The sequence below is a fragment of the Podarcis pityusensis genome (assembly GCF_964106645.2).
Source record: "Podarcis pityusensis genome assembly, chromosome: 6".
Lineage (NCBI taxonomy): Eukaryota > Metazoa > Chordata > Lepidosauria > Squamata > Lacertidae > Podarcis > Podarcis pityusensis.
This window is the reverse complement of record NC_138030.1, coordinates 63,578,033-63,603,021: the sequence shown is the minus strand read 5'-3', so window position 1 is coordinate 63,603,021 and position 24,989 is coordinate 63,578,033. Positions and strand designations below refer to the sequence as shown.

The 24,989-nt window shown below is 39.7% G+C and overlaps 1 protein-coding gene and 1 long non-coding RNA gene across 18 annotated transcripts in view; one reads left to right on the top strand and one right to left on the bottom strand.

Annotated features, from left to right (window-relative positions):
• LRRC7 (leucine rich repeat containing 7) overlaps positions 1-24,989 on the bottom strand; it is a gene marked incomplete at its 3' end in the record, with an annotated part of 196,840 nt that overhangs the window by 27,156 nt on the left and 144,695 nt on the right. For 9 of the 17 annotated variants that reach the window (XM_081008899.1, XM_081008910.1, XM_081008907.1 and 6 more), the window contains 5 exons: positions 20,205-20,354; positions 16,217-16,336; positions 13,482-13,697; positions 12,437-12,529; positions 10,052-10,126 (listed from right to left, as the gene is read on the bottom strand). In XM_081008899.1, the coding sequence (XP_080865025.1) occupies positions 10,052-10,126; positions 12,437-12,529; positions 13,482-13,697; positions 16,217-16,336; positions 20,205-20,354 (654 nt within the window). Of the gene's footprint in view, positions 1-705; positions 2,190-2,281; positions 2,340-10,051; positions 10,127-12,436; positions 12,530-13,481; positions 13,698-16,216; positions 16,337-20,204; positions 20,355-24,989 lie in introns of those variants that run through there. The other 8 variants (XM_081008915.1, XM_081008901.1, XM_081008904.1 and 5 more) reach the window with 6 other exon arrangements.
• LOC308478849 lies at positions 1,141-20,197 on the top strand. The gene is made up of 6 exons (XR_013987329.1): positions 1,141-1,267; positions 2,739-2,824; positions 6,862-7,139; positions 8,103-9,070; positions 17,110-18,396; positions 18,750-20,197. It is a non-coding gene; the product is annotated as an uncharacterized lncRNA (long non-coding RNA).

Genomic DNA, 24,989 nt, shown 5'->3' with positions numbered 1-24,989 from the left:
TACTGAATAGCACAACCCACATTTATTCAGTTTTATCCTGCCCACCTCCCAAAGGAGTCCAAGATCATCTGCCTTGGCAAACTGCAATTAAAACAGAGCTGTTTTAAAAGGTATTTATGATACTACATACTTTATCCCACCTTTTCCTCCAAAGACCTCATTGCTGCATGCATGCTTCTTCTGCACCACACCCCCCAAAACACAGACAGATAGAAACCCAAGATAATCAGTGAGGATTTTGGTTTAGATCTTCCCCAACCAAAGTCTAACACACTAGGCACTGAGCCACAGTAACTCAGTAATGTGAAGGGCAGCCACTCAAAAGAAAAAATCCAAATGAGCTGATTTGTGTCCCTAAGGCACTTTCTGATTCCCAACAAATACGATTGCTGTAATTCATATTCAGAGTTATGTGCACAGAACTGCAGGTCCAGACTTCCACATTTACTTCCTTCATTATGCAGAGAGCTGTCCCCCGTATTTAACCAAACAGAGAAGCACCTGTAGATGGTGAAGCGCAGGATGTGTGCGAGATCTTTCCATGCTTCCAAGGAGATGACTAGTTTAGGGTCTTTAATTTGGTCTGTGTGTACAGAGTGGTAGTCGGGGGAAACTTGTAAAAGTTGCAACACAGTGGTGAAAGTATAAGCATAATCAGGCAGGCAAGGAATAAGAAAAATTATAAGGAACAGAGAGCCCACACACTAAAGAGAAAATTCTTTTATTAATTTAAATGTTTTAACAAATAGCAGGAAAATAATTTAAGAGAAAGAGTACAAATTCCAGACAGATCAAAGACATTCAACAAAGCCTTGGATTTAGTGTGCAAAACCTCAGAGGAATATTTTCTGAGAGCCAGCCTGAAGCTGGACTCCATTTAGATTTTAGGTTTGTTTGTTTTCTGTAAAGGCTGATAGTCTGTCATGTTGCAGTAAATGGCCTTAAGTGCAAAACATCTGTCTGCATGTCCCTTTCTCGTATCCTGATGGCCTAATTTTGGCTTCCAACTGAAGGACTGAAAAACTCTTAACAGGGCACATTTCTCCATCCAGTTACCTCCAGAGTAATCCTACTGGTCTTAGGGGCGGGGGGAGGATTTCAGATGGATTGCTGACTGAAAATGAGTGAACCCATTATTATTTTTGGTTCTATTTACCTGAACATGATGCAGTGCAAAGGGCCAATAACGTGTTTTTTTTATCCAAGGGGTACATCAAAAGATCAGAACATGATTCCTAAACATGCAGCGTGGATCATCTGACACATGGTACATTGGCAGGAGTGATTTACCTTATAAGCAAGCTTTCAGCCCTCCTTTTACAACCTTTACCTGATAATTAGATGCAGCTGGCTACGAAAAGTATACGAGCATGAGTTCTTAAGGATTCACTGGTATAATAGCACATGCTATAGGGTGGTGGCACAAATGGGGGCAGAAAAACAAAAAGGAATCCTAAATCAAATGGATTATTTAGGGCAGAATTAAAGGGCACATAAATTATAATTCTATCGAAAGCATAGAAATCCAAATTAGAATTACAGTGAAACATAGACCCATTCAACTTTCAAAGGTGAGGTGTAGTCAGTGCATCCTAGCCTACTTGGTTCCACCTTGAAGGGGCACCATTACACTTTAAGCTCACAAGGTTGTTTCCTTACAGATACCAATGTATGCCGTGGATATTGATAGCAGTATTTGATGTCAAAAGTATTATTTTTCCACTGTAGTGAAAGATGGTAATTTAAACAGAGCTCTGATAATGAACCAACAGATCATATATAATTCCTTTCCAACATAAACCTAAAGAGTAGTTGCCTTTCATAAGAACTGCATGCTGGACTTCTGGGGTTGGGAATACATGTTCCATTTTCCTATGGTTTGGCCTTGAGATATGGGTTTACTTGAAACAGCTTCAATTACTTTATATCGTGGGAGTTATTGACATATTTGTCATTAAAAAAAAACCAGAAGGTAGTCTTGTGATGAAAAAAAGTTCTTTGCTGATGATCTATATCAATATATGAGGCAGGCAAACAATATATATTTATATCTCAAGTTCCTTAACTCAGACGTTTGATGATGCATTATAGCAGATTGAGTGAGGCATTGTTTTGTTCAGGGAACAAGACCCTGGATTTTGAAACTGGGTTTAAGAGATATCCAGTGCTTCATGTGTACTCAGTGCCATCTGCAATAAGAACAAATATATTTCAGAACCTCATTTGCTAACTTTGGTTTACAAAAAAAATACTTCAAGTTTATACTCATTGTGAGACTTACCATGAAACCACCCCAGGTTTGTTGGCCAGTAGTCAGGGTAATAACCAGGTTCTGAAATCTGAAAAAGGAAAGTATTGTGGCTGTGGTTTGGCTACTTTGCCACTGCCTGCTTTCTTGGTACTTGAATGCCAGCAGTTTATACTGAAAACCCACGACATAATCCATATGCTAAGGAACACATGTAATGGTTTAGTTCACACAACATGGATGTGCTTGATAGTTTAGCATTAATAATTCTGCGTTGGTTTCATGCCAGAGGTGAGTTCCCGTGGGAAAAGGTTATTCAGCACTAGATGTGATGGTGACAGACCCATTTGTAAAATCTCAACTTGACCCCAGTCATATAAATGGCAGGTTTGAGCTGGAGCTGTACTGGTATGTGGATAAGGGAAGCTGAACTTTTGCTGTGACTGCAGTGTACCTCCCCCAGCCACTTACTCAAGCACCTCTCTCACAGCTGAGTTAACTTCCAGCTCTGAAACTCAGCTGAGGTGAAACACAGCGGAGGGGAGTGATGGCGAGGCGGCAAAACCTGCTCTAAAGGTAAGATGACCTCACATTATATGTAACTGGGGCAGGCAAGGGTTTAACCCACATCCGGAACTGACACATGATGTTTAGTTTGGCTTTCATATCACTCTTCAATACGACTGAAGTTTGAAAAAGATCTTTCTTGGAAATAGCATTAATGCAAAACAATAAGTAAATAAATATAGTTGCTGATGAACAACAAGCAAGCTCATGGAAAATGGATTAGAGAGAACAGAAGTGATGTAGAAGGTGGAACTCAACAAGTGCAGAGGAGGTTTCATTGCTAATCCAGTGTATTTTTGAATCCAACCATTCTTTCTCAAGGATTTCACAAACAATGATATATTTGCAACTATTCTATCTACCTAGAAAACCAAAAAGTGATAGAATGTCTAACGATATTGCTTATTAGTAATGATATTTACAAATTAGAGTAGGAAGGTACATACTGGATAAAAATATACAAGACATCAATTATAGTAATAATTATTAAAACTTGTTTACATTAATTTTCAATAATTAATTAATCAATAATAAATATCAAGATTGTTGGGAGGATTTCAAAGTGCTATTTCACAAATGTGAATAGGAGCTATTTCACAAAAAGGTTTGCTGAGTGGTGACTATTGGTTGTTTGACTTGATGGCTTACTATGTTCCTAGAATAAGGACAAATTTACAAATACATGTTCATCATTTGCATTCAGCTATGACTTGTTGAATGAGCTATTGAAGATTAATCGCTACAAACTTAACTATCATTCCATGACACCTTAAACACAGTGCTTTTCAACTGAGGCATTTCCCATATTCAGCCAAGTAGAGATGTAGTGGCAGGAGTGTTGGGGACCTTGGGCAAGTCACTGTCGGCCTGACCTAATTCACAGGGTTGTTGTGAGGATAAAATGGGGAGACAAAGAACTATGCATGCATCCTTGAGTTCATCGGAAGAAAGGTGGGATTTAAATAAATACTTAAGTCTGGCTGGCTTTAACTATTACAAGCTAAACTTGGATTACAAGTTGGGAAGTCATGGAAGAGATTTTGAAGCAGAATGGTCAAGGATTCATATCAATAGAAGTTTAAGACTTTCCTTTCCACTCTCTCTATAGTACTGTACAAAACAGCGAAGACCCAACTCCTATGTTCATCTTGGTGTGGTAAAGTCCTGAGGAAGTGTTTACCGTATCTATTCCACACTGCAAATATACTTTTGAACGTACTCACATATGAATTACATAAGAAACTACCCTTGTTCTCAGACTGCCAACCTGATCTCGGAGGCAAAAGTATGATGAGCAAGGCACTCCTGGGACCCAGTCACTCCCTAGATAGGACAGGGGATGGATAAATGCTCCTCTTCTTTCTATACTCTGGTTTAGTCTATTCCTCAGCAGATCTTTCTGAGGCAGTCAGGTATTTTCTGCAACTGACGGATTTCAGCAGCAATACTACCAAGTATTCCTGGCAAAGGAACATACGTCTAATACTCAGCATGTGAAACTTGTAAGGTAAAAATCTTGTGATGACTTTAACACCTCAAACATGAACCTGAGAACCAAGTCTAAAGTAACAAACCAGAACATTCAGCCAGTGTGATGTAGAAGAAGGGAGAATATGCTGGCGGCCATTTTGCAGTTTATCCATCCCTCTTCCCCTCATGAAGAAGGCATAGTACTGCAAAAGGACTGCTGATACTTTGGAACATGTAAAGTTTGCATTAAGCAGTACAAGGATTTTTATTTGCGACTTTCTCCTTGTTAACTGTTACTTCTTGTGTCATGAATTATCCAGATTAAGCAGCTCAATGTCCATAAGGAAATTAAGAAAAATTGACCACTTTGACTCAATTCCATATTCCTTTGCTGAAAAGTTCAGTAAATCTGACATTGCCAGCACTGCTCTAAAGTAGCTCCAGATAAAGGGAAACATGAATGAGCTACATTCATCAACTTTACATTGATTTGCTATGTAGTCAATATACATCACCAGTGTTTTCTGACTTAGTAAAAGATTGAATTATTGCCTCGGATTTTGGAAAAGTTAACATTCAATCTAATTACACTGGATTATGATGGAGTGGATTTGATTATGCGCACAATCTACTGGGAAATTTCACCACTGAAATTAATAGAACTCTAGCACAACCGTGAGAAGAGCTCACTTCTATTGTAAATTCTACTTATTTTTGCAAGGTTTATGCATCAGCTTAGGAACGCGGGTGGCACTGTGAGTTAAACCACAGAGCCTAGGGCTTGCCAATCAGAAGGTCAGGGTTCGAATCCCCATGATGGGGTGAGCTCCCGTTGCTCGGTCCCTGCTCCTGCGCACCTAGCAGTTCAAAAGCACGTCAAAGTGCAAGTAGATAAATAGGTACCGCTCCGGCGGGAAGGTAAACGGTGTTTCCGTGCGCTGCTCTGGCTCGCCAGAAGCGGCTTAGTTATGCTGGCCACATGACCCGGAAGCTGTATGCTGGCTCCCTCGGCCAGTAAAGCGAGATGAGTGCCGCTACCCCAGAGTCGTCTGCGACTGGACCTAATGGTCAGGGGTCCCTTTACCTTTTATGCATCAGCTGATCATTTTGGATGCTAGCTATAATCAATTTTAATAAATAAAACAAAAAACCCTGAAAACAGATAAATTTACACAGTAGTGGACATACCGTGTGCTTTCCTGGTGTTTTCTAGTTTGGGTATTCACTACACAAACTTGAGGGGGGTAAGCTGCAATCCCTTTCATGGAATTGCCTTTCCCCCTGTGAACTGACCCAGACCCTGCAATCCTCATTAGAGGCCCTTCTTTGTGTGTCTCCTAAAGGAGAGGTCCAGAGGGTGGCAGCATGAGAACAGGCCTTTTTTGCAGTGGCTCCCCACTTCTGGAATGTTCTCCCCAGGGAGGATTGCCTGGTGCCTTCATTAAATATACTTAGGTGCCAGGCAAAAATATTATTCTACTTGCAGGCCTTTTAAACTGTGGTGGGGTTTTGTTATGTATTTTTCTATTTTTCTACTGTAAATTTAATACAATTATTATTATTTTAAAATCTATTATACATTTTTATGTTTAATTGTCTGCGCCAATCACAACACTTAAAAACAATATAAGTTGTTTCATTTGCATTTCTGTTTCAGTAACTTAAATTTGTTAGTATTGCCATGTACTGTAGATGCAGTTGGCTTAATAGTTTTTCTGTACTTTTGAGATAACACTGATTTTTGCTGTAGTGGCATATTATTTTTTATTTATTGTATGTATTAAATTTGTACACCACCCTATACCTTTCGATCTTAGGTCAGTTCACAACATAAAACCACAATGTAAAAAAAGTAAAGGTGACCAGGTATCAGTGGGAAAGTAGGTCGCATTTCAAATTTGATGCATTTCTTTTTGTTTCTGCCCTTTTGATGCATTTCTTTTTGTTTCTTGAAGAATGTGGGCAGCTGGGGCATTTTTCAGGGGTGGATAGGCAGTGACATTTCCTTGCAATGTCATTTTCCCAATTACAGCAGCCCTTCTGCCAGCTAAAATTAGCCCTGAAATGAGAAAGATACACTCAATTCTAATTATTATTTCTTCTTCTTCTTCTTCTTCTTCTTCTTCTTCTTCTTCTTCTTCTTCTTCTCCTCCTTCTCCTTCTCCCATGTCACTTGTAGTTTTGCCTTTAACCTTAGCTCTCTAACAGTGGTTAGTTAAAACACTGCATATGACCTCAGAATATTTTTTCTTGTTGATATTTCTAGTGAGCAAAATACTCCAATAAAATTTAGGACTTACAGTAAGTGAATGGCTACTGAAAAACGGTATCATGAGAATTCATGCCAAGTATGCAATTCCCTTACTTATTACTTTTACGCTGAAATGAAATACTGTTTCAGAGATATGCTGATGCTGAAATATTCAGTAAGTTGAATCATTATTATCTGTTTAATATATATTACCTAAGGCAATAAGATGGTGTTGTTTCAGCTTTCTGACTTACCATATGATTTAGTAAAGCCTGAAGTTGTCACAACTAATTTGATTAACATTTTTACGGAAAATTATTTTCAGACTGCTATCCTAGGTGGCAACTCAAATTCCTTAAGCGTCATACAGGCTCTGTTAAACTGACAAAGGAGTTTCTCTGGAGTTCACTCATCCTCTTCAAGTGGTTGTGTGCCACTTGAGTATATTGTGGCAAGTTTTTGTGGCGAGAACACAAATATCAAACTCATCCTTGTACACTGAAGTGCTGCACCAGTGACCCCTGCAGCCTCCAGGGCCTAGTGCACACTTTGCACCTCTGTTTTGTGCTCCACCAGATGTCTTACAAACCTCATTCCCACCAGGTAGGAGCCAACTACTACCTCAGAGGTGTCCAGTCTCTCAGCATCTTAGAACATACCAAATCACATTGACTTGAGCCACTGTAGGTTGCTCAACCTCTTGTGCCCTATTTCAAGCTTGTACCACCAGGGGCAGCCTGAAGCATTTTGGCACCTGAGGCAAAATGCCCTGCTGCTGCCCCCATGATGGGGAGCAGGCAAACTTCATAAGGGCATCTTCTCAAGTGACTAACTTACTCTGCCTCATAGGTGGGCCAGCTCTCTGCACAATAATACTTGTAGGAAGTCCCTTTGGTGATTAGAGTAATGGAACATGGAACACAGTTTTCCACAATATAAAGGGAATGTAATGGGGAAGGTGAATTATATTCAGGAGCTTCAAATAACCCTGTTAGGACAAACTAGGTGTTCAACAGCAGATAAAGGTCTGGACAGCCAGTTGCTACTTAAAAGCCGAAAACAAAAACAAGGAGGGTACAATTTGCAAGGGAGAAGCGGCAAGTAGGTGCGGGTGCTCAACCCTTTTCCTGCCCTCCACTTCCCTCTCTTCCTCAAACTGGGGTTGCCAAATACACTGGGGCTGGGGCTGCAGTGAAGAAACAGCTGAGGAAGGAGGGGAAAGCTGCTAAACTCACATCACCTACCTCTTCTCTCCTGCAACTTCTCTGCCCTGAAAATTGCACACCCCTCTGAAGTTGTTTTGAAGTGGCCAGAGTTCCAATCCAGGTCTGCCAGTAAATTCTTGTTCCCCTCTTAAGGTTATCCACAGATTCACAGAACACCAGGGAAATTCCATGCTCTACAAGTTACTTCAGTAATCAAACTAGTTACAGTATACTATCATCAGATAAAGCTGACAGTAAATAACACCTGAAACAAATGTAGAAAATATCCTTTGTTTGCAAATTCAGATGTTAAGTTTATTTTTTTTAAAGCATCTGTGGATTTCCTTCTTTTTCTCTATAGAAACCAAGAACATTCGCTCTGTTAATATATAGAGAAAAGGAGATGGGCCTACAGTGAAGAAGAGAGAAGGAAGAAGAGATGCGCAATATCTGTACAGATAAATGAATAAGTGAGAAAGTAGGAGAATGAATGCAGGATGCATGACAGGCACCTATGGGAGTGGGGGAACAAGCACAAGAGGAGCTTGTTTTTGTTATTTCATTAACAAAAGTTCCATTCTCAAAGAGACAAGCCATTTATAAAAGTGAAACAAATGCTGCACAATAATCATATATCTGATGTAAACTTAGTGAGTTGTTGTACTTATGGATTCAAATGCCATTCCGTGGGCCAGTTCACAAAACTTATCTGTTGTGGTACCTAGCAAATTATCAAGTTAAGGACTCCCCTCTCCCATACAACTCCCTGCTTCATGTCCTGCTGGTGGTTAAACAGTTGCGTATAGGTAGGCAAACTTATTGATCACCTAACAGTAAACCATGCTGCTAAACCAAACATTGTAACAAAAAAACCCTTTAAAATAATTATTATTTAACTGACACTATTTTTCTTGTATGCCCTTTATAATGGAACGTGTTGCAATGGCAAAACTGGTGTCAGGCGACCATTGTGAATTATGATTCAGTAGGTGACCACCATGATAACTGTTATCTCAGCAAGATCAATAAATAAAATAGGCACATTCAGATGGATGCTCCCTAGCTCTTTCCCTGTTGTGGACATAACATTGTGCCCTAGGAATTGGAAAGATATTGAGGCCCAATATCCTTCTGCAACTCTCCTGTTCTGTAGTGCAGACAGATGAGGGACTTGCACAGGAGAAATCAGTGGAAAGCAGGAGGTGCTTCAGAGTGCTTCTGCTATGGATATAACCACTGAAAAAAGTTGGCTGCAGGCTTGCCTTTCAGTATTCCTGAAGCAACTGACTCAGACAGAAAGCGTTAAGCCTGAGCAAACCATAGCACAATGTATCTAAATTATTTTTGCTAAGATCTGTTTTGAACAAATGCTTTAGCAGTATCTCTTCCATGCTCTAATTTTAATATTGAAGAACAGCAACGAATAGTGAAAAGTAAGCATGGAAAAAGTGTAAACAAATAAAAAAAGAAATAAAAAAATTACTGTAAAAGGGAAACTTGCCCCGGACCATCCCTGTCATTAGCAATGGTCTAAGCTACATTTTGAGTTTTGTTTTGTGCATGAAGAAAAGTAAACTGGATGTGTCCCTGTGTTAGCATGAACATTTTGTAAATAATTCAAAAAACCCAGAGGTTGCAATCTAGTCATACTACTTTTCATTATAACCTAAAAATCAAACAAAATCCTTTCCTCAAAAATATTTGGCTATTTTGTGTTCTTTTCATTACCACAAAATCATAGTTAAGGGAGGAGGGGGAGAATGATGTGGATCATTGCCCTGATTTCACCACTGTTTCTGACACCAGTTGCACACAGGCATCTCCCCAGCTGGCTTCAGTTTCAATGGAGCCAATGCAAAAAAACACACATGAAGGAGTAAAACACAAAGTTCTGTATGTTAACAATGTATATTCAGGAAAACTTCAGACTGGGAAGTTTCATGGAAATCAAGTAAAAAAAGAGTCATTCTCCAACTTGCAGAATCCAGTCCACAACTGGGTCAGAGATGTAACAAGTACTAAGCCTGCAAAGGAAGCAACTAATTCGTCTCTGGCACACTAGCCATTTTGCTCCTTCATGTGCCCCAAAGACTACTTAAGCCACCCTTTCCACCACTGGGCTCACACCTACTCACGAGGGGGTTGTTTTCACCAGTGGACATTGCTGTTCCTACCAAACCTGAATCCCCACCTGAGGTCATCTAAAGGTTACTAGGGGAAGGCAGGGAAAAGAACAATACCATAGCATGCACATGTAAAGGAATATTTGCACTGAATCCATGCTTTTGTTAATTAAAAGATTTTGCTTACTTGAATAATCTTATCACCAGGCTGGAGCAGGTTGGATGCTGGTCCATCAGGCTGAACCCTAGTAACAAAGATACCCTATAAGTCAGAAGTAACAGAGGTTAGGAAACTATAACCAAGAACTAGGCTAAAGGTTTGTATATGAACTAAGTGGACTGCAATAATTAATATGCCTATGTGCTACACTAGCTGGAATCCAGCCTACTTGCTGAATATTACAAGTTCTGTACTAGACAACATCTACTTATAATTTAGAAAAAGAAGGCTGTGATCAAACCAACAGTTCATTGCTGAATTAAATATATGTCATGGTGCATTCTTATTTTCAGTGTTATGGATTAGAAAGCAGGACATCTGAAGCCCTACTGCACATATGTATGTTCTCCCTGTAGTGATTTGGATCTCTGCCACAAAACACGACCTCCTGCCTTGTCTTGCCTATGGCCTTATCTTGTCTATCTGCCTCCATAACATCAACTGTTTTTATGAAAGAGTCTTTAAGAATGAAGAGCTATGGATCTGCACTGGATCTGCTTCCACAAAAGGTTTACAGCTCATTCCTCTGAAGAAAGTGATGTAGGGTGACTTTAAGCCATGGTGTAGTACAGGCATAGGCAAACTTGGCCCTCCAGATGTTTTGTGACTACAACTCCCACCATCCCTAGCTAACAGGACCAGTGGTCAGGGATGATGGGAGTTGTAGTCCCAAAACATCTGGAGGGCCGAGTTTGCCTATGCCTCATGTTTATCATAACATCTAGTTCTACCAGAGGTGTTAGATAGAAACGGTGCAACCATAATTTGTAGATATATGAAATGTCAAAACAACTGATAAAGATTTTAACTATGCTACCGTAAGACAAATTAAAAATAGGCAGTATGGCATTTTAGCTACTTTAGAAATAAGGGAAAAATCAGTACATTTATCAATGCTTTAGCACTGATTGATGATTTTTATATGCTAAATGATTGCTCCTATTAACATTTTTGCTAAAATAGTATGAGATCTTGCTTAGTGTAGAGCTAGTGGAATACATCTTAGTCAGAATTCATAAACTAACAGCCTAGCAAACTGTTCTTGACAGTGAATACATTCCAAAATATCTCATATTGCTTATTCATGCTATTTATTACATTGCTGCTTATTTGAGTTCAAAATCCATAGAAAAAAAATTATAATGGTTCTAAAAACATCTAAAATTTCATCTATATATAAATGTTCAGAAGTTATTGTGATTCTCCTATAACTACAAATTTCTTCAGGGTTCAGGAATATTTCCTCCGTAGGGTCCCTATCAGTGGTGATAGGTCTCAAATATGGTGGGAATGGATGACAGCTATTTACTTAAATTTGATAGCATAAAGGTATGTAATCAGAAGTACCATCATGTGTGAGCTACACCTGCCCTGATGATGCCAGTGTGAAGAGAGTGAAACAGGTTTTGCCCTTCTTGACTGCATTCCAGATTGCAGTTGTTCATTTTGTCCCACATCACTTAGTAGAAGTCAATGAGAAGCAAGCCAGTTCCTGTTTATATAACCCTGTCCTGAGTTCTGTTTCTATAACCACAGGATGTGACAAGTTGGAAACGGACACTTCCTGTCCCACATCTAAACCAAAAGCTGGATTTGAGAGGGAAGGAAGAAAAAAAGCAACGCTTCTGGTATGGGAAGACTGAAGTGTTCCCTGTTTGGTGAACAGTAGATAGAACTAACTTTGGAAGAGGAGGGCTGGCCCCACCCCTTGCTTTATCTAAGGCAGCTGTCCACAACCAGGTGCCCTCCAAATGTTTTGGATCAGCCCCAGGCAGTATGGCCAATGGTTGGGGTGATGGGAATTGTAGCCTCAACCATTTGAAGGGCACCAAGCTGGGGAAGGCTGGTCTAAGGCCATAATCTCAATGAAGGGCAGAAAGTAGGAAAGGAGAACTGAGGCCAGGAAGGGAACTGTTCATACTTTTCACTTCCTGCATCCCCACTCACCAAACATGATGGCCTTTGGGTAGTTCAGATCAGCACTTGAGACCCTAGGCATTTTTTATCACCACTGCAGAAGTGGGATAAGTGTTTGCTGAATGCCTTTCTGAATGTCCTATTCTCATTTACTGACTAACCAGGGTAGTTGTAAAAGTGTAAAATGTCTCTACAATCCCAGAATTTGCTGGCAACACGTTTTTGCAGACATTCAGTGACATGTATCCCTAGCCAAAGGATGTTTTGGGATCATAATACACAGTAGGGCAACCTGTTTTCTTCAGCTCCTTATCTTGATTACATTTTAGTTGCAAGCAAAGGAACAGATGTCATGAATATCTGAACTTTAACTACCCTAAATGTTCAAACTGCATTATCTGGTCAACTAATTCAAGCAAGAAATTACTACCTTACCTTGTCAGAAGGTTTGAATGGATTTCCTTGTCCACTTATTCCTCCACTGATACTAAATCCAAGGCCTGGATTCTTTTCTATCCTTACACAAAACTAGATGTAAAAGACACAAAGGGATGCTTAAATGCATGCATTTAATTAATTGTCACAAAATTGTTATTTTCTGACAAATGTCCATGAGGCTACTCTAGGATGATTTTTTTTAATTTAAGAAGGTTATTTGTGGATGCACTGTGATACAATGTAAAATGTTTGAATCAACTGTGATACGATCATCAATGATGTATTCTCTTTAAGTTGCTTTTCTTACTTAAAAAAGCTGATACAATCATATTTGTTTCATGACAATTAGAAACATAATACATTAAAAGATAATTTTAAGATATATTAAGACTGCAGAAGAAATGTTTTGGAAAATCTTCAAACTCTCCCCCCCCCCCCATCAAAATGTAGTGAGATATAGTTAAAACGTAACTTTGGCAAATCCATATTATTTGGATTGAAATTCTACATAGGCTACAGAAAGAGGACATCACATTTCCATATGTCTTTATGGAACTATAAATATAACTAGAATCCAAACATAATAGCAGCCAAATCAAATAAATTGCTTAACTTCATTGGGATGACTCATGTGGCCTTTTAAAATGTGGTTATCGTTACATGCTGAAGTCATAAGGAATTGACTTTTGTTGTCCTAATGTTTGGTTTTGCGAATGCTTAGGACACATTGGGATTAATACCTTCTAGGTTTCTACAACATTATTAAGGTTTCCTATGGTGAGTTACAATTTGGAGCACACCAATCTCACTACTACTACAATAAAAATCCCTCATAGTGACTTCATCACTCTGAATTCGCAGGTATGCATGAGAACTGAGATTTATAATCTACACATACATGCCTTTTTATTTAGCAATTTCAAATAACGGTAAATAGGAAAACTTTTTCACAGACTTGAAAAATAAGCCTACCTTTTTGAGACATCTTGCACACAATTCCATTCACATCTCTCATCCTCATGCCGTTCTGCTGCATGCTCACCTGTTCTGGATAACCATCCATACTCCTCTGCCCTTTAGTTTGAATGACACATCTCCCTGCTTGTGGTGCCCGAGTGCTCTGAGAAGGGATCTGGATCGGCAGTGGTGGCTGATACTGCTGGATGGTCACTTTATTCATGTTGCTCTCATATGGCTGCTCTCGGCTTCGATGTTGTAGACTTTGTGATCCCATCAGCGTCTGGATATGGCTACCTGCCTGTGGGTAACATTAACTCATTAGGCCAGGAATTTAGAAAACTGAAAAAAGCACTTTTCTTGAAACTTGTACAGTCACGTACAGTCACACACACACACACACACACACCAAAGCTCTTGAGTTTAACATATGAAGTTCAGTGGTGCCCCGCAAGACGAATGCCTCGCAAGACGAAAAACTCGCTAGACAAAAGGGTTTTGCGTTTTTTGAGTCGTTCCGCAAGACAAATTTCCCTATGGGCTTGCTTCGCAAGACGAAACGTCTTGCGAGTTCTTGCGAGTTTGTTTCTTTTTTCTTAAAGCCGCTAAGCCGTTAATAGCCGCTAAGCCGCTAATAGCCTCTAAGCCGCTAACAGCCGTGCTTCGCAAGACGAAAAAACTGCAAGACGAAGAGACTCGCGGAACGGATTAATTTCGTCTTGCGAGGCACCACTGTTCTGACTTTTTTTCCAGAGCAGCATAGTGAAAGTCACTCCTTCAGCTATATTTGAACTGTAAGGCGTAGAAAATCAATTGTAAAACAGAAGCATTACTAAGTGGAAAAACGTTGTTGTTATTTATATTAGTACCTTCAGCTGAGTGACAACATCCTCCTTCCATCCATGGAAGGCTTCAGATGTAGGGGAGGGATCCTGCTAGCAGAGCAGGGAGATGACTTTTGCTGATTCCCTTCTCTCTGCTCTCTCCAGGCTACCACCCACATTGTTCCAAAGGGCTCTGAATGTTCAAGAGCCCCATGGGATGAAGTACTAGGAAGAGGCTGAATTTGTAAAAGTCATCTCCTGCCCCTCTACCTGTGGAAGCAAAGTCTGGATCACACATAACGTCTGTTGGATCATGCCTGTCGTGAGTCCCATGGAGAGGGTGGTCAGATGAGGAGTGGAAGAAGCTCAGCTCAAGGAAGCTGACCTAGGGGAAGGTTGCAGTGGGTTGAAGAATGAAAACTTAGGACACCTAGAGCAAGCATAGGCAAACTCGGCCCTCCCAGATGTTTTGGGACTACAACTCCCATCATCCCTGGCCACTGATCCTGTTAGCTAGGGATGATGGGAGTTGTAGTCCCAAAACATCTGGAGGGCCGGGTTTGCCTATGCCTGCCCTAGAGGAATCTGATCTGGAGGAGGATCTCAGCAGAGTAGGAAGAGGAGGTCTGAATTCTAGCGATGGTCTAGTTGTCTGTTGGAGGTTGGCTCATTTCTATTATACTGGAAACTTCAGGTGCTACATCACCAGCTGCCAGTGGCCTCCCCTGTCAGCAAAGAGCCCTCTCCTATCTTACATTTTAAAAGGTATTATTATCATCATTATTAATTGTATTTTTAAACCATCCGCCATCTGTTTAGATCCCTGGGTGGTTTATAAAATAATCAAGGAAAATACACACACCAGAGGCAAATAATAAAATATTAAAATAATCATATAAAAGCAATCTATAGTCATAAATAACATCAGTAGTTAAAGTCTAACTATTACAAAAAATTACTGTGAAGTTGGTTTCAAATGACTGACAATGTTTAAACCATCAGCAACTATAGCGGACATGAATCTCCTGAGGTCAAATTCTATGAAAGAAAATCAGTATTGCTAGAGCAGCATGCTCAAAAACTGAGAGTGAAAGGTAAATAATTCTCATCCATTTTAATAGATTTTTTGTTTGCAAAGCCTCATATTGTCACAGCTTAGGCATTCATAACACAGCTCCTAATGTATATGGATGAACTGAAAATAAATCTTTTTTGTAGAAAAACAAAATTACTTATTCTGATTAGGGAAATAATCTCCATTGTGTAGGCCTGTTTCCCATGATTTCATTTGTATTTTATATATTCTTTTACCATCCTTCACAAAAAGTTAATTATTTCAAGCTGGGAATGTTCTACTGACAGCACAATACAAATTGTTGGCAAAGAATGCAACAATGGATAGTGCCAGGGAATTAATCAGATTCTGGCATGTAGGGTAATCATTTAGCATACAGAATCATTGAGGAAGGATACTGAGGTGTCTAGGAAAAAGGCCTTTAAAAAACCACCATATTCTCAAACAAAAATTGGAGGAAAATGTTGACAGGTGAAGTAAGCCTGTTTCTGCCCTTCCAGCCATACAAGGTAGTGATGCTAAAACACATCAAAATGGATGAAACAATGGCACAAATGCAATGCTGGCAGTCAATTAATAGTAGTAAGAAGATTAGGGAATGTCTGTGAGCTTCCACCACCCTCAAAGCTAAATTGTTCCAGTAGTTTAACTTTGGCATTATCTGGCCAAGAGTCATTGGGTTTCCTAACTAACTTGAAGCCCTAGTTTCACTTCACGGTCAAGAGGGAACCATGTTTACGTTAGTACCAATGTAACAATCATGATTAAAGACAGTAGGAAAATTTGCAGTGAGGCGAGTTCACAATTCCATCACTCATTCCCAATCTTTTTACTATAGGAGATCACTGGCATACATCACTACCAGATTAGAGTGGCAGTATTTACGCATATACAGTATTCATTGTGTGTGATAGTTGTTACCTTTTTAGCAACAGTTTCTGGTGGCACATCTCGCCTTCCAAGGGGATATGGATTCCATTGGCCGCCAGCAGAAACATCTTCCTGTCCATTGTCTAGAATGCTGCTCTGTTGTGATGGGGTCTATTTTTAAAATGTTAGGTAAGAGATTATTTAGTGAGAGGAACGATCAACAGTTCATTTGCCCCAAATTAGCCTTTTTGATAAACATTGTTTTTGTTTTATTTTTGATGGGGAAATATCCACACAGTACATATTAATGCATTTTATCAAGATATAGAAAAGCATCAGTGCTCTTTTATAATTGATCACATATTTGGATAAGACTTCAATGCACACAAAAAGTGCTTAGTAAGAAACTGGCAACACCATAAATTTAAACACACACTAAATACATCTATCAGAAGGAACATTGTTAATGTACATAGTAATACAATCTTCATGCTTCTGCTTTCTAGAAAGTGTCAACTTATTAGTAGACAATTGTACTATGAGAGTGGAAATCCCATGGCAAAGAACCATATTTTTTATCCCATCTCAGATATTGAAATCAGTATGAAAATTGCTCTAAATGTCAGAGTTAACAACGACATTTTCTGTTCCATATTAAAATGCATTTTTAAAAGCTCCAGCTCAGGAAAGCACTTACGATTCTTTTAATCAAGAAAGAGTCTGATCCATAAGCTAGAGTATTGGGCTTTAAAAAGGTTAATAGGCTGCTACAGTTAATGGAACAGTTAGACTAAACCTCTCAAAGTATCACAGAAAATATTAGGCTATTGGTGAATGTTCGTATTAGTTATGGAAATTAAATACAAATGCTCATTTTTAGTTAACAAAAGGAAAATAGTTCTATTCTGCAGACATTCAATTTGATGTTCTTGTTTATCTTGCAGCTGCTGCCCAGGGGACCTCAATCTTCCCTCCAACTGCTGGACCTGTGGCCTCTACTGGATCCCCACACCAAGAGGTCCTTGAGTTTTAAGAGGCTTTGGAGCTGAGCACATACACCGGCAGTGGGGAGTGGGCAGGAAGCCTCAATGCACAAGAGGCCTTCAATTTGCACAAAGAGTGCATTCACATGTCATAGTAACCCATAAACCATGGCCTACTGTGCACAAGACCATGCCTGGAATTTTATTCCTGTCTGCTAGCACTGTGGAGATACAAAACACAACCGCTAGGCTTAGTGTTACATCCTAAAAAGCAAGAGTTTTGCTCCCAACTACAATTGACAGCCAAGTTTTGTTCTTGGCTTGCTGACTGATCGTGGTTGTTTGAACAAAACAAACCTCAATCTCCGGTTCAAATGTAATGCTAAGACAGGGACCATGGTTTGTTTTCTTTGTGCGCTCACAGGGAGGAGCAAAACAGTCCAGATAGGCAGGTTAATAGTAAACTATTTCAGAACACCAGAGAGAATTGAAGACCTCCATACACAACCATAAAGAATCCAAGTTGACCGTTCAGAATCGCCCATAGACAGCACAAAGCGTGGTGTAGTGGTTAGAGTGCTAGAAAAGGACCTGGAAGATCAGGGTTCAAATCCCTGCTCAGCCCAGAAACTCACTGGGTGCCCTTGGGCCACTAACAGTCTCTCAATCTAGTCTACCTCACAGGGTTGTTGTGAGGATAGTATGCCAGCTTGAGTGCCTTGTGATATTGGAAGTAATTATGCCAAAGAAAGGAAGGGCAGACCACAACCCCAAGCCTGATATTATTTTTATAATAAAAAACAATGCCTATTAGTGTCCCCCCTCATGCAGTAATATTGCCTGCTTAAATGTCTATATTATTTGGAAACTGAGCAACTGAACATCCCAAATGGAAACTCATCCTATTAGATCTGGGTCTGGATTTGATAGAACCCGAGAGACTGTTTCTAGCAAGTTTTTGGGTAGAAGCTACCATTGCTGACACTCATAAAAGGGGTATATATAACTTTGGTTGTCAACACAGTAACAGAAAGTCACAGCAACTATGTCCTTCTCATATACATAGTTGTGAAATGTGGCAATCGTGCTGTTCAAATAGCACATGCTATTGTTGCAAGGTCTGTAAGATTTGGTTTTGTTACAAATACTTCTCAGCTCATGATTGCTGCACTGCTATAGTTATGTAACTGTTATAAGTCTATGTATTTTAATATGACAATATGTTTTGTACAGGTGGAAGCATTTTAGGTAAAGGTAAAGGTACTCCTGCCCGTACGGGCCAGTCTTGCCAGACTCTAGGGTTGTGCGCTCATCTCACTCTATAGGCCGGGAGCCAGCGCTGTCTGCAGACACTTCCGGGTCACGTGGCCAGCGTGACTAGCTGCATCTGGCGAGCCAGCACAGCACACGGAACGCCGTTTACCTTCCCGCTGGTAAGCGGTCCCTATTTATCTACTTGCACCCGGGGGTGCTTTCGAACTGCTAGGTTGGCAGGCACTGGGACCGAACGACGGGAGCGCACCCCGCCGCGGGGATTCGAACCTCCGACCATGCGATCGGCAAGTCCTAGGCGCCACCCGCATCCCTTGGAAGCATTTTAGGCGCGTCCAAATAACGTGGGATCAGCGAAGTGCAGGTTCTTTCGGATCCAGAAGAGGGAAGAACAAGGGTGGAGTGGGGCAGATGTAGGGGGGCAGGGTAGGCTGTAATGGGGCAGGGTGCACTTATGTATGCTCTGTTGATGCAGGCAGGGATTGGAAATGGAACCCCTGGGCAAAATGGTCATCGCCTGTATTTTAAAAACTATGTGGTGAAGAGTGTTTTGTAGGTTAATACACTCTACATTGTGAGGTGCTGTTGACCCCAATAATTTATATTGTTTTACTGGGGGGGGGACCTCTATATTATTTTACTGGGGGGGGGGAACCTCTGTATTGCTTTACTGGAAAAACATCAACAAATGCATTTTTAAAAAACTTGGAAAAACCTTCTTCCAGACATTTATGGCAGTTTGACGATTGATGCAGTACTTCCCCTCTCCATCAAAGGAGGGTAAATCACGGAATCATTTAATTTAGACTAGAGGAAATCTCACAGCCTCTACATGTTAGCCAAAAATTTCCTTGACTAATCCCTTCCCCCACAATGCTTAGGTAGCTGTATAATCAAAGCAAGCAGTCTTACACCTTTCCTTGGCTACTGTTTTCACTGTCTAATCTTCATCAGATAACATGACTGCATTGATGACTGGCAACTATGACTTATTACTTGATGTTTAATCTAGACTGTTTCAATTTAGATCCACTTTTTCATTCCCTTCTCTCAATAACATTTAAAAGAACAGTTTATAATTAATTTTCACACACTTAGGTTTTCCACCATCATATGTATCTCACCTACACAATCTATAAACAGGCCTAATGGTTTGTGGTCATGATGAATTCAATCTTGATTCACAAATATTTTTCAAAATGTTATTGAGATATGTCCCCACCTTAAAGGCTTAAAATACAAAACATATTTACATACAACATATATCTGATTTCACAATGGTCTACATACAGAAATGTGCTAATATAATAAAAGATGTAAACAGGACATACATTCTGAAATTTTCATTTGAGCTATTTTGATTATAATCTAGTCTTTAACTAGACCACTGAACTACATGACCAGTAGGTCCTAGCTTCTAATTGATAACATAGTTTGTGACCAAACTTGGTTGACATTAAACATCTACACCATTCTGACACCATCAACATCATTAACCAACTACAACATGAAACATGGCCCTCAGATTTCTCTGGTTCACATAAAATCGACTACATTAGTCTGCAACAAAAGAGCAGAAAGCAGCATGACTGTCACGTGGTGAGCCAATTACTTGAAGAAGCAAAGATATAAAGTCGGCAAGTTGTGTTAGCAACTTTGGTTTTTGAATTGCTTATAGGACACAAGCATGAATAGTAATGCAAATGCTAAAAAGGAAGAGGAAGGAGGGCATGAAAAAATATTACTGTGTCTTGTCTGATATATGCAGGCTATCTCATACTTACTTTCGGTAGAGGTAGCTCTTGATGCATTTGGTTTTCAAATTTAGATTTAGTCTGCAAGTTTAATGTCATGCTTCTGCCCGCATGCATTGCTGACAAACCTCCAGAGCGCAGCATGCCAAGGTTAACAGTGTTGTGCTTATAAGCAGCAGTCTGAGTAGAGGAAATAACAACCACGTGACAGGATATGAACACGCATGCTCATTAAGAGAAAGTACTGCACATATATGACTAACTTCACATGGTCTCATTTTAAGCAAACAAACAATACCAAGAAATAAGTAGCTTTTTATGCATGCACTGAGTCAGACAGAAGCACATAGAGTGCTAGTTGTACATAAAATGATTACCATAAAAAGACATTGACAAAAAAATCAAACAAGATATATTTTCATATTCACAGAATCATAGAATTGTAGAGTTGGAAGGGACCATGAGGGTCCCCTGGCCCAACTCCCTGCAGTGCAGGAATCTTTTGCCCAATGTGGGGCTCAAACCCACGACTCTGAAATTAAAAGTTTCATGCTCTACTAACTGAGCCACTGTTTTTAATACAAAGCTATAGTAATTTATTTCATTACCCAGAGATTTTCTACAAACTTATGATAAAATATGCATTTCTTTTCTGCAAGTAATAAATTGGGTAGAAGAGGTTCTACTCTATATAATACACTTCTTAAAAATGTAAGACATTTCTGGAGAGAATAAGGTTTTAAAGAGTCAAGGAAAATGGTAAAAAAAGAGTTTTGCACATCTGTTAGTTGCTGAACGATAGAAACATCTGGCTTGCTATGGTTTAGTTTCACAAAGAACCAATCAAAATAACTGCTATCAAGAGCTGCTCCAATATATTGTAGTGGATGTATACCTATTTTGAATTTACACTTCAAAAGAACTACCCACACTATATACAGTGTGATTAAAAAGATCAGTCAGCAAATGATCTTCATGAATAAATTATTCTGGATTATATATATACAAAAAAACAGCAATATAAAAAGTAAAATGCACTGGGCAGTATTCACCCAACATGTCCCATCAGTGCAAGCCTGTTTGAGGGCTTCTGCTTGTGCCATGGGGCTGTCGCCCATCTCCTCTCCCTGCACCCCCTGAAATTGGCTCTGGGTTGGTCACAGAACAGTGCTGATGGGACACTCCCCTTGGTGCAATGTTGAATTCCACCCATAGTGAGCATAGCTGTGGAAGTACATCTGAAAGATCTGTGCTTCACCTGTCCATGCAAATGAAGTAGTACACAGATCTCTCAAGTGTCAGCCTGAAAGCAATCACAATAATCAATGGAATAAGCTTGACTCTTATGAATGCTCAGTGATTTACGGAAGCCACTAATGCCAGGGAGCCCACTGCATGGGCAGGTTTCCACAATGTTTCTGTGATGCCCTCTTTTGCCACTCCCCCTACTCCTATTTTGCTTCTGTCAGCCGACAGGAAAGGATGTTGGTTCCCAGTAATTTTTTAAAATACATATATATTGAGACAGCTCTTTTGTACAGGGGAAATCATGCACAAAATAGTTGCATTAAAAATAAATTATAAAATTTGCCTTTGCAGGCACAGGAGGTTGGGAAAGAAAATGTGAGGAAGAGCAGCAGCCTTTCATGCAAGAGACTCCAAATTGTCACATGACTTGGGAGTGACACACTTTTTGAAAAACTGCTGTTTTGTGCAAATCTGGGATATCAGAAAATTTGTATTTAAGAAGTAATTCTGGTTTTTTTAAATAAAGAAATGTGTATGCTTGTGTGAGGAGACCTTAAGTTTCCTTTTCCTTTTCCAAATTCTAGAAACCCCTCTGCCCACTGTACAGCATTAAAGGATTCAGGTTCAGAGCTAGAAACCAGCACCAAACCCAAGCGCAGCAAAAGAGGAAGAAATAAAGTAACCCTTTTCGCTTGTCTTTCCCCTGTGAACTCCAAACAGCAACACAAAACTCTTGTTCCAGGCTTGTTAGAGCCTGAACAGGACCACTCCTTAGGAGATGAGAATGCTTTGCAATGCTTTGTTGTTGTTCTGAAGGCTTATTGTCGTATTTTTCTTAGTAATCAGTGTATCTGAAAGCCAGGCTAAAATTTCCATACATTTTTTTTAATGATGTCTGATTTCCAAAACTGAACCAATTAAATAAATTTCTGTAGATCTTAACTGATACACCAGAATAAATATAATTTGGTTTATAATTCATCTAGTGTTTCTGCAATTTTTATTCATTCATTCTAATAGCTTTGCTTTAAAATCTATCTTGCTGCGATTTTTGTAGTCTCTAGTCAGTTTTTCTTAAACAGGGGGCTGGGACCCAAGAGACGGCCATGGGTCATTTTCAGGAGAACCTCAGTGTCACAGCCTGCCCAGCGCCTTCTCACTTGCTGGCCCCACCCCCCAGCCATGCCACTGTCTTTTGATTGAACCAATGCCAACCCTAGCAACTCCTTGTATGCTAAATAATGGTGACCAGGAGATGGAGAAGTTTGGGGAAGGTGGGGAAGAGAGATGGGAGGTCTCACTCCTCTGAGGGGAAGCAGCCAGAGGAGGTCCTGAAGGAAATTAGAAAGGGAGATAAAAGGTTAATATTTACACTCATTATTAAAAATAAACCAACTGATAATGGAAAGGATAGGGACGAGAGAATAAAGTTGTTATGGAAGGAAGTGAAGACCACAGGGTGAAAAGTAGAATGAATCTGGCAGGTTCAAGGGAAGGTGAATAGATTTGTGTGACAGAAGAATGGAAGAAATTACAATAGATTAGTAAAAATACTCTGAGAGGCATTTAGAAGTGGGAAAGGAAAAATATAAAATAAAAAGCCTTCTCCATTTAGAGTCAGACTTAAAGCCTCTGGATTGATTGGCAAACTCTGCCTAAAGTGGAGAGGATGAGTTGCAATACTTCCAGAGCGAATGTCTATATTTTGCTTGAAGGAAGCTGAAGTACTGAACTCCTTGCTGCAATGAAAATGCTATGGTAAATAATTAAACAATTTCCAAAGATGGTTTAGTTATCAATAGAAAAGTGATGTCAGCCAGCCAATCATGCCAAACTCCACTTCCATAGGCCACTATTCTACAACTTGTAGGCCTCGGTAATTTTCAACAAGTTTATGTGGGCTCTGGTGACAGCAGGGTGGTGAAATCTGAGAACGCCAGGTCTAAGCCCAAGAAATTGTCTTTTCTTTAGTTTAAGTGGTTCACTGTTCTATATGACATCAGGTGTGGGGCAGGCAAAGACCTCAGCCGAAAGGGAGTCTGCAGGTACTGCTGATCAGCTGACTGGTGGCACCTACAAAGCCCTGTGTACAGGACTTCACAAGACCCAATGATGATCTGATCAGAAGATCTTGCAAAGCACCTTGTAAAAATCTATACAAGAATGCTTTGCAACACCCGAGAATCAGTTCATCATTGGCGCTTGGCAGACTGATTTGGCCTGCTCTCCAACCCCCTTTAAATAAATAAAAACAAATAAATTGTATCACTGAATGGATAGTTCAGCTCTCAGTGAGCCACAGCTAAATTGTGAATTACCTTCTTTGAAAAACACATGATGATATCAAAAGATATGAAACAGTCTACAATTTTTGCTCCATTATGGTTATTTCTAAAATATAATCACTTATTGCAGTCACTGAATGACAAACCAATATGTAACTGGGAGTATAAGGAAGGGTAATTTTGTGAAAGCAAATCTGAGAACGAGGTCTATAGGCTTCCAATTTTCCAGGATGATTTCAGCATTTCTGACAGCCACATTTGGCAATCTCAATTTTCACTTATTTTATGAAAGCATCTGGTGAACTGTAGGACTAAAATTATACATGAATTGGTCTTTCGTAATTCATCTTATTTCCAATACTAGTTGACTGAAGGCAAACAGGTTCCTGAGGCTGAGGAAGGCTGTATGAGACACACAGCATTTAACGAGTACAAGGTGATGCAAATAGAAAAACAGCCAACAGGGTGAATGTTTAAGTTCCTTGTTAAGCCCCCGCCATTTATACAAGGCAGCAGTAAGGTTGCAATTTAAGATGGAAGACCAGCTTAATAATCCTTCTCCCTTCAAACTATTCTCCCACTGAAAACTTCCCACTCCAGTTGCTCTTACCCTCACTGAGGAAAACATGAGTACCTGCATTTTGGGGGGGGGGGTGTGACAGATGTGCAAATGGAATAAAGTGGAAAGGTTAAGAAGCTCCTTTTCCTCCTGTACTAGTCTTCCACTTCAAACTGTAGCCTCAATGGCTGCACAGTATATTAGACTTTTTTCAAAGGAAAATAATGGAATTACATGTAGTATGTAGTTTTTCTCAGAATTTCTTCCAAATGCTTTCTGGATATATCAGTTATAAGACGTTTTATTCATTTACTTCTTATCACCATTTCAAACAATACCTCATTCTTAATTCTTCACGCCTTGGAAACTGTGTCTCATGTCAATGAATTACTCTGCACATTTACCAGTAATAAATGTTAATTGACAAACACTTCCTAACATAGAAAATATAAGTTATAGTTGGTCTCTGTTGGGGCTTTACGTATTTTAACCCGTTATCCTAAACACACTTGGAAATAAGTTAAATGTAAATCAACTGACTTACTTCCAAGTACATAAATTTAAGACATGGGGTACCAGAACAAAAGTAATTGTAGCTTATTTGTTAATTAATGGCTAAATTTTCTAAAAGAAATCCTTAATTATATCTGCCATGATCCAATAGTTCTGGTACATGAAGATGGTTCACACATGCATATCCGACTTTGTGCACACAAGGGCATG